At 38.6% G+C, this 19,581-nt stretch overlaps 1 protein-coding gene across 16 annotated transcripts in view; it reads right to left on the minus strand.

The window, feature by feature from the left end:
• Nucleotides 1-19,581, minus strand: part of CADPS2 (calcium dependent secretion activator 2) — a 555,767-nt gene that overhangs the window by 120,898 nt on the left and 415,288 nt on the right. For 12 of the 16 annotated variants that reach the window (XM_074942329.1, XM_074942330.1, XM_074942331.1 and 9 more), the window contains 4 exons: nucleotides 14,832-14,933; nucleotides 6,998-7,061; nucleotides 4,666-4,789; nucleotides 1,619-1,639 (listed from right to left, as the gene is read on the minus strand). In XM_074942329.1, coding sequence (XP_074798430.1) covers nucleotides 1,619-1,639; nucleotides 4,666-4,789; nucleotides 6,998-7,061; nucleotides 14,832-14,933 — 311 coding nt within the window. The remainder of the gene's footprint in view (nucleotides 1-1,618; nucleotides 1,640-4,665; nucleotides 4,790-6,997; nucleotides 7,062-14,831; nucleotides 14,934-19,581) is intronic. The other 4 variants (XM_074942327.1, XM_074942337.1, XM_074942338.1 and 1 more) reach the window with 1 other exon arrangement.

Below are 19,581 nucleotides of genomic sequence, written 5' to 3' on the forward strand. Positions count from 1 at the left end.
GTACCTCATGGTAGCCATGTCTTTCTCATAGGCAAACCCACACCCAATATTGCCAACCCTAAATATTCAAAAAACCATGAGTGAGGCCCCCCAAAATCATGAGTTTAGCTTACCATTTTTTATTTTTTTAAAAATACACATTTTGGGTTCTCTTTATTTCCCTTCTGGTAGTTTTGAGCCTTTATAGTTTGTATTCTCAAGCCTTTCTCTGTAGCCATGAGCACTAGAAATTTTACTTTTTTTAAAAATGAAAACTGGGATTAGAATAAAACTGCATAATTCTAGGAGCTGGACCTTTAAGAAAAATGCAGAATACACAAGATTCATGATAAAATGTCAAGAGTTGCCAGCACCATTCTCCTAGCCAGACATGCACTGAGCCTCATTTTTAGACTAAGCATGAACACTGAAGATTTAACAAACATTTTTATTCCACCACTTTATCTAGGTAATAATCATGGCCTTTCCCCCCTTCCCAACAGGAGAGTGACTGAACAAGATTTCTGTTGCTAGTTCAAGTTCCTGGTTCTGATCTTAAAAGTCATCAATAGGTCAGGACCCAGGTATATCAGCAACCACATCTTCATCCTTGGCCTCTCAAGACAGCTGCTCTCCTCCGTAACAGTGCAGTTTACAAAGATCCGAATGAAATGTGAGACAGAAATAAGGCGTCTTAGCCATTTTACTGAGAGCATTTGAGTGTGGAACTAGCTTTGAAAGGAGATTAAACTAATCCAATCTGACCATTTTTAGGGCATGCAGTGTGTGCGCACGTGCATATGCCCAACAAACAAACTGGGCAAAGCAGAAAGCAGAAGACTCCATGGAGCACCCATTGGGGTGGTAATGGACATTGCAGAAAACACCAGTATCTAGAGAGTTCACGTGGACGAATGAAAATAAACTAGTCAATTTCACTGTAGTTTTTAAGAAGTTTGACTTTCTGATTCTCATACATTAGAAAGATATTGTCATGTTTCAACTGCAAACAATGTAAGAGAATATTTTCCATTTACACAATTTTTCGCCACTAATCTTTCCCTCTATTTCTTGAAGTTTTATTGGAAAGCATTCCATTTACATGGTGCCAAACATTAAGGTCCTTACCCAGGACATCTTCTATTAATTTCAACGGAGTAAACCCTGAGTAAAAACAGGGGGCCAAATTCAGGATTTAGCCCATTATGTTTCACAAAAGCTTATACTCAGAAAACCTGGGTCTCAAGTAATTTGACAATGTCCCTTTAATTATAAATTCAGTCAATTAAAAAAACCCAAAGAAGCTGTTAATGAATTCCTCTGTGTATATTTTTCAAATTAAACAAAATGTTCTGTTTGAAGAATGTGATGAAAATATGATCCTCAAAACTATGTCAAACTCCAGAAATTACAGAATTTTACAATTATCTAGATTGTTAACAAATAATACACATCACATGCATGTGTCACTACAGGCAAACAATGCACGGACTATACCACAAGCACAACTTTAACTGCAATATTTCATTGTGTTCTGGTCAAAATGCTGGGATTGTTTAAATAAACTAATAAACTAAATTAACTTGGATATACACTGAAAGCAATGGTACGATCATGCATAGACACAAATAGTAATCACCTGGATCCTTCTCTGCTGTTGCTAAAGTGTAAGAAAAAAAAAATTAAGACACCATCAGAGAAAAATATAGCGCTTAATTTAACCCCATCAAAGCAGAACAAATATCAAATCAGGCATTTCAGTGCTCGTCTATTTAAAATTTTTGACTGACTTTTCTGTATGCATACAGAAAACTACATTTGTTGTTCTTCAGATAAAAACCTGACAACCATAAATCAGTTTAAGAAAAAAAGAAGGCACTGAAAAATTCGCTTTAAAATTCAATATCATTAAGCAATTCAAAAAAAGTAACCAATCACATGCTATTCATCCAAAAATAGATCACATTAATAATGATATTTCTACCTCCTTCTTTGGTAATAAAGAGATATGTGGGGAAAGGAGGTAGAAAAAAGGGGAAATGAAAGAGGATTAAAATAAGCTGAACTCATGTTGAAATTTTGTTGATAATGGCATTTTCTATTTTCAGCATGTATTTAAATGTATAGTACATTTTCATGTCAAATACTACAGGATATTTCTTAATCCCAGATTGTCCTGTTTGAGTTTTCACAGATCACCTAACTTTTCCCATAGAGGGTGTAATGCGTGTGTGTGTCTATGTAGTCCTTGTTGATTTGCTACTCCCATCTGACTATATTTTAGGAACGGTTCTCTTTCTGGTTTATGCCCAATGACTGAGCCTGCATATCCATCCCATATTGTGCTTGGGAAATTGGTGAGAGAAAAAACACTAAAACACAGAATAAGAATACTGTATGTTACTATTATTATGATAACCATCTTTGTGGCTTTATTCTGTACTTCATTGTTATTGATTTATACATAGCCAATATAATCACTAGAGCACATGGAGTACGCTGATGTTTGACTAACTGAATCTGGTTTGTTGACTGTGGAAATATTAATTGATCAGGAAACAGTTACAATACCGAAGTGTTCATTACAATTAATTATCATGAATGCTGTACAGGTTACATAATGCTTAGATGCTTCCCACTGTCCCATGCAGGGAGTAAGCAAGTAATAAAAATAGTTATACTAATTGTTATGGGGACCCAGAACTCCATTTCAGTACATGCAGACAGACCAGGATTGCTACCAACCTAAAGAGACACAACTCAAGCTATTGGACAAGGTATGTGTCATATGAGGTTTCGGTGCCTATAGGGAGTTAGGACATGTATAAACTCTCTTTTTCTTTAAATAAAATTTCTTCTTGATGTTATGTATTTGTATATATATATATGTAAAAGAAAATTTAAAAAAATGGATTTCTGTAGCTGGGGCTTTCCATTATATTCCTTGCACTTACAGCAAGCTAATTATGCATCAGATGGGGCAGTGGCTTAGTAAACCACAAATAAATTCACTTTAGTCAAAATATATAGTGGGCCAAATTTCTGCTCACATGGAATTCCTGTTACTTTAGTGGGAATTATATGCGTGGTTTAAAGTGCAGAATGTGGTCCTTAGGAGAATTGCATTCCCACACTTTTCCAGAATAAAATTCAGAACGTATGTGCAATGCTGTTTTTTTAATTGTAAATAAACTGTTTCTACATCCAGCTTAAAATCAGTAAGTTTCTAAGTCTTTCACAGGCTTTAGTGATGTCTAATTTATTTTTTAAATTTTTATACCTATTATTCTTACAGTTCTGCTAAAAGCTCAAGATTATTGAACAGCAGAAGTCCCCCATTATGAGTATGCATACTATCAAAGCTAAGGGAGAAGTGGTATCTTGGCTCTCTCATTTTAAAAAAAACCTAATATTCATCCTTCTTGCTTTAACACAACGTGATATCATAATTAATTATGATAAACTGGTTACTAAGGTCGCTTCACGTTGTTACTGCTGTTATATAATATTGGTTGCTATAGTGATGAGATCGCTTTTTTCCCCTTTTTTTTGGTTAATCACTCATGAGATTGGTTAACTCATGTTTGTCAGGGAGTTTGACCAGAGCTGGAATTAATAAAAAAAAAAATTATAATACTTCTACAAACATTGGCCTCCTTTCATTTCACTGGGTTTTGATATCATTACTGTATTTAATTCCAGAATGTTATTAAAAATTATACTAAAACAGATTTTAATGTTTAGTAATAACATGTAACTCTTAAGCATATGTCATGGTCTTTCTTCTGCTGAACTAACTCATCTACTGTCTATGTTTTTTAAAAATGACCTTCATACCTCTTTCCTAATCCTAAAGTTAACTATGTACCAGTATACAATGGATGACTGGTACACTGTTATCTTATGCTTTCTGAAAATAATTTTATTGCATTTATGGCTTCATAAATTTTTCCCAGTGTTATGACTTACTGTAATACAAGCTTTAGGTTGAACAATAACATTGCACATCATAAACTACTCCATGACTAGCAACAATTCTGAGGAATCTCATTACCCCAAATGTACACAAATTGTAAATAAAGAAAAAGTGCAGATCATCATGAGAAATAATACTTACTTCTGTTATTGCATTTTATAAATAATCTAAAGATAATTGATATTTCAACAATTTACTGTTACATCTCACTATGTTAAAACCAGTAAGTTTTCCATCTCTGACTGACAATGATAAGACATCACAACAACAAACAAAATTACTCTGCTATCTCTTTGCCTGCTTGGCTATGGTATTTATAAGGCCTCTATCACCTTGGTTTCCAAGTTTCAGGGCACTGTTATTGCTGATATGGCAAGAACGTACTGCCAATAATTTAATTATTAGGAATACGAAGAGAAATTAAAAAGAAGCCATGAACACACTTTTAGGCTTAAAGAAAATCAAATAAGAACAAAAGGATAACTTAAACATGAAGTCTGGATCTTTCATTCAAGCAGGGTCCCAGGAGGCATATTAAAGCAATGAATAGGAAAAAGCTCTACAGTTCACCAGCTGAGATTTTAATGAGACATTTCCCCTTGCTGTGGTACAGATTTGTTCAGGAAAGGGAAAAGGCTGCTCACAGAATATCCAGTTAATAGGCATTGCTGGCTTTTACAGCCACTTTGGCAGTTGATCACTGTACTAACCTTCTATTTTGGCATATTCTGTAAGTCGCGTGTAATTGATCAAGGCAGCTTTCTCCAGACATTTTCTAACCACTTTCTTCACCTCTTCTGCTGGTATGGGAGTGGCAATATCTTTCATTAAAACCTTTCCCAGAGACAAACACACACACATTGGTTACACACATTACCTAAAGCCCAAGAGAAAAATCTGAATGTACACCAGTGGCTATTTTAGATTTGCTAATAAATGCAGAAATCAAAGAGGCATTTCAGTAGATGGCACAGTTGGTTAATAAACTAGCTATTTGCCTCTGAAGATTTGAGTTCAAACCCTGATTTATGTTGCATTAATTTGATGGTTTCATTCTTGTTCTCATTTATGCACATTAAAAGACCACCCCTACAGCGTGGCACCATTCAGCATGATTGTCAGTTTCTGTTCTAGTGAGAACCAAGACTGGAATACCAGAAGCGTTGAAGGTTAGATTAAGGTACACAGCTAGAGACGTGAGGAGCGAAATTTGCGGAGCACCTATCTGTGCTTTGCTAAGCCTTTGCCAGTGAAATGCATCCAACAATTTCATGAGCATAGCACTCACTGACAGATGAAAAAAATAAAAAAAATATTGAAAGAGCACAGCATCAAGACTTGCCATTACTGACTCGTTTTCCTCCTGCATATGCTTATTAAAATTAAGCAGGTCTAATTTGTGAAAAAGGATTAGCTATTTTAGGCAGCACAAGTACCAGACTTTCATTGAATTTTTGAAGCACTAGAAGGCTAGATCATACACAGCCTTTCAAAAAAAAGCACGACACTTTTTAAAAAAAATTAAAGGCATTTAAAATGTAGTAACCAAGATAAAATGGCTGAGGATGAAATACCCACTGCAGCCTTTATGAGAGTGGGTCTTTGTCTGGCTAGCTGGAAGAAAAGGAGCATTGTCCCTTTAAGGGCTCTCTGACAGCAGATGGGAAGAAGGGGGAAGGTTTACAGGGACAGACAGGAAGGGTAGAAAGCAGATGGGGCCATGTCAAGACAAGGTCACTGCATTGCCCTTCCTGCTGACCAGAAGAGGGGTGGGGGTATTTATAGCCCAGGCAGCCATGGAGAGACCCTCTTTACCCAGATCGGGCTGGAAGCCCCTTCTCTCTCCCCACTTCCCTTGAAGTTGACAATAGTTGGCAATACGGAACCAGGGTTCCGTATTGAGCTGCTGTGGCTATTGTGGTAGTTGCCCCTTTTCCTGAGAAGGTTGGAAAGGAATTTTTCCCTCATTGCCGGAGAGGCTTGGGTTTTTTTGCATTCCCCATTGCTGGTCTGGGAACAGGTGGGGTAGGATAAGAGGGTTAGGTTATACTATCGCAACTTAAATTCATAAAACTTGTGGTGGATGACCAGTGCAGGTACTTGGTATAAATGGGATACAGTTATTGGATGAAATGGACTGGAAAAAGATTTGCAGGAAAGCATCCCTTATGGGAACCGAGTAATGGCGGTTTTCGGTCTCCTACATCTCACCACTAGGGAGTGACCTCCCTCCTTTTCTTGACCCCCTTTAACGAAGCTGATGAAGGGGGGTTGGGGCTACTATGTCTGGATCAGCAGGGAGCCAACCTCTGCTCTGTACAATTTATTGCAGGGTACTTCCAGATATTATAAGTGTATAAAACTGTGGCCTAGTTAAACCACATCCATGGCCTTCTGTCTCTTCTGGCGTGGACAGACAATGGAAGCTTTGCCAGTGACTTCAACGTCACTCAATCTTTACAGGTATGTTGGCTTTTAGTAGCTTAAAATATAAATAAAAGATATATACTCCTAAGGAGTCATTTCTAAAATTTAAAGCCCCTCTTTCCCAAGGCAGGATAGATGCTGTTAACAATGCTTGTCTTTCTTATGGCCCAGTGCAGGGGATTTGTAGGACCAGACTTTATTTCCATCTCTCCATGCCAATTTGGCTGACTTTAGCCCTTTGCCTTTTCTTCTTAAATTGACTTCAATTTTGCTCTTACTGGGAGTTTTTCAATTTTATGGAGGTTTTTTTTAAGTTTAGTTAAGCATATGTGCAATATGCCTCAGGTGGCACATGGCCAGGATTTGTTTGAGAGGTTCTGCTCAATAACCATCAATTTATAAAGAAATAGGGAATCACTGCAATGACTTCAGGAAGTTCCTGTAAATATGTTCTAGATTGGACTACTATCTGTCATTGTTGAAAAATGTTGCAGTGCATTAATGAAACAAGTAGAACAGTATCTAAACAGAAGTGCAGGTGTCCTCACTGTCACACTTATAATAGGACACACAGATTAAGTACTCCAACAGGATTAAAACATTAAAAAAACATACCCTTTCAAGTAATGAAAGTGTGGCTTTTAAAGCTCCTTCAGGACGTCCAAAAGGGAAACAGTATCTTAAAAACAAAACAAAAAACAAACAACAAAACACAGGACGCATTATCAAGAGTGTAATTTCTAAATTAAGAATTTTATTTTACATGTAATGTGCATACATCATTCCCTTAATTTACATTAGTGCAAGGTACACGTATATTGACAGAAGACACCTTTAAATCTTTTCATTAATCCAATATATAGGATAACATTAAATGAAATCTGAACCCCTCTTCCTCAGCTTCAAGATTCTGAAAGTCCAAAAGATGAAAAAGCACCTGTCATGGTGATTAAACTATGAATGGTATTTACAAAAATATTCTGAGTTTGGTGTCAGAGGTGTCCATGGTGTTGAGAAGGGATTTCATTTATGACTTTAGCAGACATTGCAGTAAGAAACTGTAAAGTAGCATTTTACCTGTTCTATACTGCTTTAATATCAGTTTAGCAATCAAAAGAAAATCTCTGATATCTACACTTTTTAAAATATTAATGCTAAAACGGGTGCAAATTTCCTCTAATATTTCCTCTTTTGTTATAACTATATTACATATGAATGCATTTTATATTGGCTTTAATTGGAAGATCCCCAGGACACAAACCTCTTACGTCTCATACAGCACCACAACACTTTTGGCGCTTAACTAATTAAAAAAGAAAAGATTCCATAAATTCAACTGATTAAAAAAAACCCCTGCCACTCCTTCAAGTCTGTAGAGCTCAGAACATCATACCCTTTCCTAATCCGATCTATGAAACCTGTATTTTGCTGGGATATCCCCAATCAAAAAAGGGATTTTCTACTTTGTTGAGATTATTTGCATGAAACTACATTTCTTTTAATATTATTATTATTATAACGAGAATGGTTGCTTTACTTTCTAACATCATTTTACCAGTAATAAAAGGATTCAGACCAATGAATTTTAGTAATCACTTTGGCCAACCTATAATAAAACCCTGAAAATGAGGTCAGACAAATCTTTTCAGCAGACATAGTGCCAGTATACTATCTTCTTCATTCTGCTTATTTCTTATTGTTGTGCTAGCAACTCTTGGGGGTATTAACAAATTAGCAAAACAGATTTAATCCTTAGCCTTAATCCACCTTTAAATAAAATACACATTTGGCTGTTGTATTTGCCTCCTCCTTCTTAAACCTTCTCAGAGTATTTGCATAATCCATGTATTTGTCTCTTCTATTGTTTACTCCTGTTAACCTGTAGGTGACGTAGTTTATGAGTACATGGTATTGATCCCTGGATTACATTTAGCATTTCAAATCAAGAGATCCCACTGGGTACGTTCTAAAGTGTTGCTTCCTTCATATGATATGTAAATAATGTAACACTGCTAAAATGCACGTAGTCCTGAGTCAATGCTGAAAACGATCTAACTATAGAGAGCTCTAATTAATAAATTACAGTTCTGTATTGTAGTAGTCACGAGAATTAAGGCTACAAAACAGTTTCCATTACAACCACCTATTTTCATGCAGTCATACTTTTCCAAAATACTCACTTAATCAGCTACATTTTTTCATGCTTTGCCAAAAGGTGAACTTTTTAGGAGAGTTTGAAAAGATATATTTCAGCTATTTTTAAATTATGGGATAATGGAAAAAGAAGAACGGTTACTTACAGTAACTGTGGTTCTTTGAGATATGTTCTCCACATGGATTCCACTCTTGGTAGGCCTGCACCCCATGTAAATGAGATCAGATTATGTTGGCCAACAGTGTTCGTTGGGGCTGCACTTGATCCCTAGCTGTCCTCTTGTTCTTCCACCTGTGGGCATAAAGGGCAGAGCAGGCCCAACCATCCCTCATTTCCTTTGCCAATTCCCAGTCCCAGAGAAGTAGAACTCTACTGTAGAGGAGAAGAAGGGTGGGTTGTGGAATCCATGCGGACAACGTATGTCAAAGAACTAAAGTTACTGTAGGGTAAGTAACTGTTTTTCTTCTTTGAGTGCTTGCCCACTTGGATTCCACTCTTAGTGACTAACAAATAATTGTCTGTTTGCTTGGGGATGAGTAGTGGGAGTCCTACTTAAACTTCTTGCAGGACAGCCCTTCCAAAGCAGGCATCTGGTCTGAAACCCTCTATCAGAGAATAGTGGCTTGTCAGTGTACAGAACAAGTTCCTTGTAGCTGCTCTGTAGATTTCAGGAACATGGACATTCTTCAAATAGGCAGCAGTGGAACAAGCTCTAATGTGTCTAGGTGGATCTAACCTGGCTAACTCATAACATGTCCTTACACAGTTGGAGACCTACACAGATAATCTCTTAGGCTATGTCTATGCTTATGAGCGAACAGCAGCACAGGTGTGGTGGTACAGCTTGCGTAGCTGCGTTATGCTGACGGGAGAGCAACAGAAGTTTTACCGACAAGTGCTAGTGTAGACCTGGCCTTTCCTGACCTATAAACCTATAAATGATTAGAGGACTGGAACACATGACTTATGAGGAGAGGCTGAGGGAACTGGGATTGTTTAGTCTGCGGAAGAGAAGAATGAGGGGGGATTTGATAGCTGCTTTCAACTACCTGAAAGGGGGTTCCAAAGAGGATGGATCTAGACTGTTCTCAGTGGTAGCTGATGACAGAACAAGGAGTAATGGTCTCAAGTTGCAGTGGGGGAGGTTTAGGTTGGATATTAGGAAAAACTTTTTCACTAGGAGGGTGGTGAAACACTGAAATGAGTTACCTAGGGAGGTGGTGGAATCTCCTTCCTTAGAAGTTTTTAAGGTCAGGTTTGACAAAGCCCTGGCTGGGATGATTTAGTTGGGGATTGGTCCTGCTTTGAGCAGGGGGTTGGACTAGATGACCTCCTGAGGTCCCTTCCAACCCTGATATTCTATTCTATGATTCTATGATAACCCTCTCTACAAATGCTACAAACAGTCTTGTCCCTTGAAAAAACACACCCCTGAGCAACATAAGTTTCACCAGCATAACTGGCAGTGTGCACAGCGCTATGTAAGCAGGAGAGTTTCTCCCGCTGACATAGCTACTGCCACTCATTGGAGGTAGTTTAATTATGTCAATGGGAGAGCTCTCTCCCATTGGCATAGAGTGCCAACACGAGATATCTCACAGCAGCACAGCTGCATCCGTACTGCTCTGCCGCTGTAAGGTCTCTCGTGCAGACATACTCTTGGTGTGTTCCTGAATGAGTTTGTCCTGTCAATGTAAAAAGACAGGGCCCTTTGAGGTTAAGTTTGATGCTCAGAGTAGCAAAGAGCTTTAAGGTTATTTCAAAGAAATTCATCACCCACTCAGGTGATCTTACTCAGATCAGACAAGGTGGGTGAGGTAGTATCTTTTATTGGACCAAATTCTGTTGGTGAGAGAGACGAGCTTTCGAGCTACACAGAGCTCTTGTTCAGGTCTAGGAAAGGTACTCAGAGGCTTTGTCTATACTAACGAGGTAAGTCGATCTCAGTTACACTAGTTAAGACGCTATCACGTCAACATAGCTTCCGCCTCTCATTGAGATGGAATACTGAAGTCGACGGCAGAGCACTCTCCCATCATCTTATTGAGTCTTCACCACACCTGCTAAATCGACGCCGCTGCATCAATCACAGTGGTGCTGATTTAGCCTGCAGTGATGACAAGCCCAGATGTCACAGCTAAATGCAAGGTGGAACAGATTGTTCAGTGTAAGTAGTTAACACATATTCTAAAAGACTATTCAAAGTGAACCGGCCTGTTAACACTTCTGCAATCATAGGATGTAGGGTTACAGATTGTTGTAATAAGCCATAAATACACTCTTTATCAAGACCATGATTTTTAGTGTCCAGCAATGTTAAAAATTTAAGATTACTCAGATCAGATAATTATTGAGGGATGGGTTGACCTGGATTCCTTGTCTGCTTAGATGAGCTGCCATGACTGCCAAGTACTTGGTGAATAACCTCAGTGCTGTGGAAAGACCAAAGGGCAGGACCTTGCACTGGTTCCTACTAGGAATCTGAGCTATTTCCTGTGGGCCAGATGAATGGATATGTGGAAATAGCTCTCGACCTGCAAGATACCTATGACCCAATCTTCAGATTCTAATAAGGGAATTATGGAGGCTAGCATCACTATCCTAAATTTAAAATGGCAGATGAATTTATTGAAATGCTGAAGAGCAAGAATGGAACACCAAATCCCTTTCTTCTTTGGGATGAAAAAGTAATGAAAATAAATATCCCTGTCTCTGAACTCTAAGGCCAGTTCCTCTACTGCTTCAAATTGTAAAAGGCAGTATGTTGTGAGAAGAGTCCCTGAAAAGGGTTGGGTAAGGAGTACAAAGAATTGGATAGAGTAGCCTTTGTTTACAATTTCCAGGACCTACTGGTCTAAGAAGTTCTGAGTCCAAAATTAATTAAACTAAAAGAGGAAGCTGCCAAAGGAGGGCAAGGGGAGGTAGAAGGGAAGAGATCTTTGAGCATTACTGTCAGGATCTTGACATTGGAATCATACCGGCTGCTTGATGTAAGACCCAGATTCTGAGACAGCGGAAGAAGAGGTGGAGGTTCATCATCAGTGGAACCTTTGCTTCCTTCTCGGCAGCTCTGAGGTCCTTTGGAGCTGGTGATAACAGTGGGGAGAAGAATTATGCCCAAAGGAGGCTGGTGGTCTTGTTTGCTTCCTTCTTGGCGTGGGAACACAGAGGCCCAGAGAACACAGAGTTGCCCTAGTATCCTTTAAAGGATGGATGGCCTCATCTGCCTTTGAATTAAAAAGTTTGTTGCTCTCAAAGGGCAATTCCTCAGTTGTTGTTTGGATCAACCTAGGAATCTCTGAAGACTGGATCCAAAAAGAAATTCTCACAGTCACTGATGTAGTCATAGTATGTGCTGCTGTGTTGGCCGTGTCAGGACATGTGGGCAATAAGCTGTCCCTTGGATATGATGGTGTTTATCTCCAGTTCATGCTCTTGAGATAGCATGCCCACTAAATGAGACAGGTTGTGCCAATTCATATAATTGCATTTGTCAGAAGAACTTGGAAATTAGCCACATGCATCTGGAGACTGGTAAATGAACAGACTTTGCATCCAAACAGGTCCAGTTTCTTGGGGTTTCTCTCCCTAGGTATAGAATTGGAAGGACTCTGTTGTGTCAGCGTCTCTTGGAATGCAGCTACCAGAAGACCCTGGAACTGTGTGGGAATAAAAATAGTCAAATCCCTTGGAAGGGATTTGATATCTCTGTCAGCTCATTTCAATGTGGCCAAAATGGATGCTCGTATACACCACAAGTCTTTCACAGGTTTCATCAGTGCCTCATTTATAGGCACAGAAAAATGCAAGATGTGCAGGAGTTTGAGAAGTTTTTGCTGCACCACTTCCAGAGGTATATCTAGAATCTCTGCCATATACTTGATGAAGTTGTCTTGAAGACATTGAGAGATCTGCTGCCTTGTCGGGAGAGAATGAGGAGATTGCAGCAGGGACAAATTATTCTTCCCCTTGTAGATGCTGATCCTCATCGCCTCCCTCTTCCTATCTTTTCAGGATCTGAGGCTGCACTCGCTGACCTGGCTCTGTTGGTCTATACTGCCTTTTGGGGGAGGGGAATCTAAGCCTAGAAGGAGCCGATGATGACTGAATATGGCTGCAGTCCCCAGGATGTCCAATAGGGCCAGGGCTCATATGAGTATGGCAGACACAGGGGGGAACCATAGGTCATTTCCTGCTGTCCCTTACAGATCCCTCCTTAGATTAGTCTCTTCCTGAGTTCTGTTGTGCTACATGAGGAGGGGAAGGTGGGTGTGTAGGAGAGGAGTTCCTACTATGCCCACAAGGGGATTAAAAATATACCTCTTCCAAGGGAGGGGCTGTCCTGTCACAGGTGCCCTGGCTCTGCTGTGCTCCCTCAGCTGATAGAGGATGAAGTCAATATTGGAGATTCCACCTTTACTTGCTCGACTCACAAACTCAATAGCTGGTCACTTAGTTATCACCACCCCCAACCTCATAGAAGAGGAGAGTCCAGTACCAGGCTCACAAATAAATCACTCAGTACTATATACGCCCTGGGTATCAACACACTAGTTATTGATGTGTTGGGCACTGAGGAACACTTTTCTGAGATTGCTTGTGCAGAAATGCCAGATACTGAAGGCTCAATACCAAGAGAGACGTGGTACACAGTTTCAGTGGGTACCACCAGTGCTCTCTTAACAGCTGGTGCCAGAGGGACCCTTCTCAGGCTATTGGCTGCCCCTTGGCTGTTGAGCGTGAGATAAGTAAGACTTATGAGTCTTCTGCCTTGGCTCAGTTCTGGAGCAGTGCTCCTTCCTACCTCCTCAGAGGTAATCAAAGCTGGAATGATGGGTGATGATTGGGTCCTGGTTGGTCTACAGAGCCTGGGAGTTCAGGGTGGAATCTGGTTTCACCAGGGCACCCATGGAGAGGGACCAACCTGAGGAGTGAGGTTCAGCTGTGTCCTTCCTTTTGGTGTCTGAGGAGTTTGCATAGGGCACTACAGGACGAACAATTTCAGGCAGGCTTCTCTGGCTTTCTAAGTCCACCCAAAGGAGGGGTAACATATGGTACATCACTCAGGAACATGTCCCTCTCCTAAACAAAATGGGCACCTAGAGTGCCCATCATTAAGTGGCATTTAAGCTTCACATGAGGGGCAGGTTTTAAACCCCAGAGATTTCTCTTCTGACATTCTGCTAGAACCCCTGTACAGGGAGTGTTCTAGCCTAAATCCAGAACTTGACTAAAAAAAATAAAATTTCTTTCTTTCGTGCATGTGTGTGTTGCCAACAGGCACCAAGACTAACAAATAACTAACACTAGCTAGCACAGTGTGCAGAGAAGCTGGCGGGATACTTCAGGGATTCTGTTTTGCTGCCATGAATGGTAAAAAGGAACTAAGGCTTGGTTGGGCCTGGTCTACCCTTTGTGCCCTAGGTTCTGGCGGGGGCACAAGGACATCTAGGGCTCAGATGCAGCTTCAGTGGACACTGCTGGCCAAAAGAATCTGATTTTGTGTGCATGGGGTGCATGTGGATCAAGACTGGAATCCTTGTAGATGATCACTTGAAGAAGAAATACTCTTTCCTTTGTGATTTAATTCTAAATCAAGTTTTTGAACTGGGCAACAACAAAAACGGCTAAAATTTGAAACTCAGCATGGACAAACTCTTCATTGAGGACTAGGGAGCAGAGACTTTACCTGATATGGGGGGGAAATGCATAAAAATATAAAGTTTAGTAAAGACAGATTAGATAACCAGAAAAATATTTACCTCTGATGGGTTCAGACAGGAAATAGATATTGCATATGGGATCTGATTAGCTCAAAGGTTAAAAAAATTTTTTAACTTAACTCAGCTGCAATCAAACAGGACACTCAGTTTGCATATGGATCATACTGATTAACACTTCAGTACGGCTTACTCACTCATCTTCATTTGAAGTTTTTCAGCTAATCATGAGCTAGAATTATAGTCATAGGTTTTAAGGCCAAAAGCAATGCTATGGTCATCTAGTCTGTTATGCAGGAGGTCAGAAGCCATAGAATTTCACCCAGTGATTCCCACATTGGAAGGAATTAGTCTCCTCTGCTATATAAGTGAACGCTACAGGCCAATAATGTGTGATTAAATTAAATGATATCTTTTTGAAAGACATCCAATATAAATGTATTATGTTATATTTACTATGACTTGAATTTTTCCTCAAACAACAACTTTTATCTTTGCTATGTCTTATTCATAGTCACAACAATGAACACCACCATGTCAAAACCGTTTTGAGTGAAGCTTCATATGCACTCACCTGAAGTGGCTTATCTGGTTTTCTAAAAGGGAAGAAAGTCGGTTTTTAGTCTCCTCAAACCTTTCTTTCTCTTCAACTGAGACTGTTCCAATTCCATCAGGCCTGTAATATGATATAGTTATTTAATCTTTTGTTCAACATTTTCTTCCACATATTAATCCTAATCATAGAAACTAAATCTGTCTTCTGTCTTGGTATGTTTTAATCAATTAACAGTGGGTTTTGTTTGAACAACATCCTTCAATGTACGCATTGTCATTTACCCCATTCATACACCCAGAGTTCTCCCTGGCCTTTGCCCCCTTTCCATTATTACTGGGTTTATTTCAAAGCAATGTATGTATATAGGTAATGAACTAGGCTGAAACTTATATTGAGAAATCAATTAGACTAGAGCTTAGAAATTCAAATTCTTAACTATTTATCCGGCTCCCATTTCCCTGTAGTCTTTCATTCCAGCTTCCCTATCATAAAGACCCCTCCCAATAACACCCATGCTTACCCAATAGAAGGTAGCACAGGCAGTCTTTCTGATCCATTTCCCAGCTACGTCCTGTCCTTGCACTCAACTGAGCATTCCTGCACAAAACTGAGGCCCAGTCTTCTGAATTCCAAATCTCTGATCCTTGGAGGTACTCACCCTGAGGCATTGTGCGGCTGACAATGCAGAAAAGCATCTCACCATGAAAAAGTTTCCCTCTCTAGCTTCCTGAGGGAATGAGCACCAATTAGGGTCAGACCTACCACATGAAACTCCCTCAACATGGACAAGAAGCAGCAAGTGAACAAGAAAGAGCAGGCACGAGAACACTGGAGGAAGATCAGGTATACAGCAAAAGAGACTGCAACAAATGAGGTCCTTTCTCAAAACAAACTATTTTTTTCCCTCATTCAACTTGCAGTAATTAATAATTAACCTTTAAAAAGTGCCCTTTCTGTGAGTGCGATTTACACCTGCAAAATCTGCACCTGCAACTAAACTGCCAGTGCAAATCTGGATATTTGAATGTCTTGAGTCCTTTTTACAGGTGAAAAACAAGTACTTCAAAGTGCAGAGCCTCTGACTGGTACCCATAATTCCATTTTATGGGTGCTAAACCACAAGTGCAAATTTGCACTTGCAAAAGGGGAAGCTATGTTAAAATAATATTACTCTAATACATTTATTTTAAAACACCTACGAAGTAACACAAACCCCTTCTTAAATACAGGCAAATACCTGATATAAAAATAAACCATTAGTTCAACTGCATCTCTAAAGGTCTTGCTCTGATAGCTGATAGCCTGGGTGAAATTCATCTCTGTACAGAGAGCCAGTACAAGATCTATGCACTGTTTAAGTTCCTCATAAACCCACAGGAGGGCTTAAGTGGAATTTAAGCAATGTATAGACCTTATGCTGGCTTTCTGCACAATGGTAAATTTTGTCTATTATGAATTGTTGAAGGAATACACACCTTAAGAAAAGAGCATTCATATACCAGAGGAAGCATAATTATTACTGGATTCCTTAAGAGACTTAACCTGGGTGTGAACAAATTTATACAGGGATCAACATTCTCAAGTAAATTTCTAATAAACAAAAATACTATGAATATCCTTGCATTTTTGGTCTCTACTAGCTTTTCTTTTTAGTGAGTCCCTAATAGCTCTTGCTGTAGACAAGGTTACATCAGAACTTCCATTATAATTACGTTTTCATATGCTAATGACTTTGTGATAAATTCTCTCTTCTATTTGAAATATTTCATGATTGGTTTCAAACCAGTTATTAGAAAGTTTGAACAAAATCCATTCAAAAGCCACTTCTGAGTTCAGAAAAGGTGGAAAACCCAAAAACAAACAATCCTCACCCCACCCTATTCTCATTTTTATTGTTTACCAGCTACCCACCCCTCTATGACCCGCCAAAGAGTTCCCCTCTCCAGCATGCAAGGCTCCACAGAGCCACAGGTGTGATCTTTCAACCAGTACCTCCTCTCCTATGAAACCCTGTCTATGAAACTTGAGTGATTCAGAGGGCCTTGTACCCACACCAAGGTGTATCTCACCTTAGATGTCTTGTCCAGAACTCAAAATGTCTGATCTTTCCAGTTCAATTTTCTGTGTACGTTTTCCCAGCTATTTACATACACTGTAACATAAATCCTTTTTGATTCAGGCACATAATGGAACTAAGGATATACAATCACCTAAGTTTGCAACTCAGCTATCTAATAACATCACTTCAAAAATGCAAAGACGAAATAAGTGATTGGAGACATAGTTTGAATATATGAGCGATCCTAACTACATACAAATGATAAAACTGAAAAAGCGGTTATATTCTGTGTGAGTGTGTGTACACACAAATTATAATGTACCTTCCTTTTACACCATAGAAATATAATTAATACATTAGCTATACTGAATATTAAATGCAAGTACATAGCAATTAAAAAAAGTTTACCTGCATAATCATATTTCTACGTCTCTCACTGACAGTAGACACCATTATGTTTTATAATGAGCAGGCCTGCGTGTTTATAAAATATTATATTTGCTTCATGAAAAAGTGTCAAAAGGAAAACTGATACAATTAAAATAATACTGGGCATTGAATTAACAAGATGATTAGAACTGATGACATTTAGAATACTGGCAATTAATTTAAGCTCCAGTATACTTGTGGCTTGTTATTGTTAATGAAAAGAAGTTAGGCCATGAATTCAAATGGTCAGTCCACAGCATATTGAGAAAGGAATGGATTTTCTGTGCAGAGATACCACTACAAATGTGGCACGTTGGGCTATAATTTATTTTTTAACAAATCACATTCATAATTATTTCCTATTTTGCTCAGACTGTAAATATCTCAATACTTTGTTTTCTATAAAGTATATCTCAGTTTTAAAAATGTTGCATCTATTCCAATGTATTTATTTTTTATATGCAGACAGACATGTATATCAAAATAGTGAAATAGTATTTCTAAACAAGCTGTGAATAAATGTTGAAAAATTATCTTTGATTTAAATGCCTCAGCAAGGCTTTCATGCTAAGGAAGCTGTTTTTATTTTTTAACCAAATCAGGCACAAAAGGTAAAAATTAAGGGCCCAATACTTAATATGTTACTACTCCTGCAAGTAACCCCACTGAGTCAATGAGCTTGATTTTAATAGAACTATGCATGACTGCTCACAGGAGTAAAGTTTGCAACAATATGCTCTAAAACAATACAAATTTAAAGAGATTGGCAATTAGCAAGGAAACAGACTACACATGATTTGTGAATAAAATTTGATCTACTATTTAAATAGTCTATTTTCAGCTTTTGAACATCAAAAGACAGTACATCAGAAAAACAACAAATAAAGAGAGAAACAGACATTCAATTACTATAATGTCAATTGTTATCTGATGTATTTGGTTTCTCAATAAATTCTAATGAACAAGAAGACTGTGATGTGGCCCAAGGAATACTGGTCTTCATTCTGGAACATATTTAAGTAAATGTTTAAGTCCAATCCTATACAAGCACATGCTTTAATTTAAGAGCAAATTTAAGCATATGCTCAAGTCTTGTCCTGAATAAGAATGTTTTACGGAATCAGGATCTTAAAATGTATATCATTAAAAATATTGCATGAAGGGTAATACAGAAGAGTTCCAGAAACCTGAAGTAAACATTTCCAATATTATACATCTGCCATATAAAACTCATGACTTTTCTCTGTGCAGCATGTTTAAAAAGACACGTCAGTACTTTAATTTATTAATTATTTTAACTAACCACCAAAGAAAGTAATGAAAGGTCAACTGGCGAAACTCAGATCTTAACTTTCTCAACCAACATTAAATCTAGAAGTGATAGATTGTTACCTGGTCATGACATAATGTGCTGTAAGCAACAACTCCCTACCCTCATAATCATTTATATTTGTGACCTGTCAGGTCAAGGAGGAAAACATGCCTGAACTCTTTAAATTATTTCAAAGACAGCAATAAAAATCTGATATGGTGAAGGTATGTGTAGCTATGTACATCAATATACTATCATATAAATTTGAAGTGAAAGAGCAAATAACTTATCTTCTCTCTTTTGATGGATGCCCTGACACTTTGCCTCAGCCCCCTGACAGATGGAACGTGCTCAAATTTGAGTAAATTTCACTGTCTGATTTCATTGTCAAGAGAGATTGTGCTCTGGAGTGATAAAGTAAATAGTTCTGTCATATTAAACCTCACTGAGGCATGTTACATATGTGACAGGAAAGAGCCAGGGGTGCAGATAATGACAAGTGAGAAAGGTGAACCAGGAGAATGTCACATCTGTCAACCTGCACTAAGACTAGAATCACTACATACAAAGGAACTGTCACTTCACTGAATTTGTTGTCACACAGAACTACACCGACAATACCTAAATTTTTTAGAATTGCCAAATGTATTTGCAGTGAGTGTTTCAACAGAACTGAGTGTGCTGCAAGAAGAATAAGGAGAGCACAAAAAGATGTCAGAAAATGTGTACAATAGACAATAAGGTATGACTGAGATCTCCAAAATGTGCTCTTTGAAAATAGCCCCAAATTTGAAACATGGTTTTCTTGCTTCACTTAAATATTACTGTGGCAGAATAGCATATAAAGCTGTTATTCTCCCAGAAAGATACAAATGAGGGCCAGATAGCGAGCCCCTTAAGGTATGTCTACACTGCAGTTAGACACCCGCAGCTGGCCCATGCCAGCTGACTCAGGCTTGCGGGGCTCG

The sequence above is a fragment of the Natator depressus genome, chromosome 1 (genome assembly GCF_965152275.1).
Source record: "Natator depressus isolate rNatDep1 chromosome 1, rNatDep2.hap1, whole genome shotgun sequence".
NCBI lineage: Eukaryota > Metazoa > Chordata > Testudines > Cheloniidae > Natator > Natator depressus.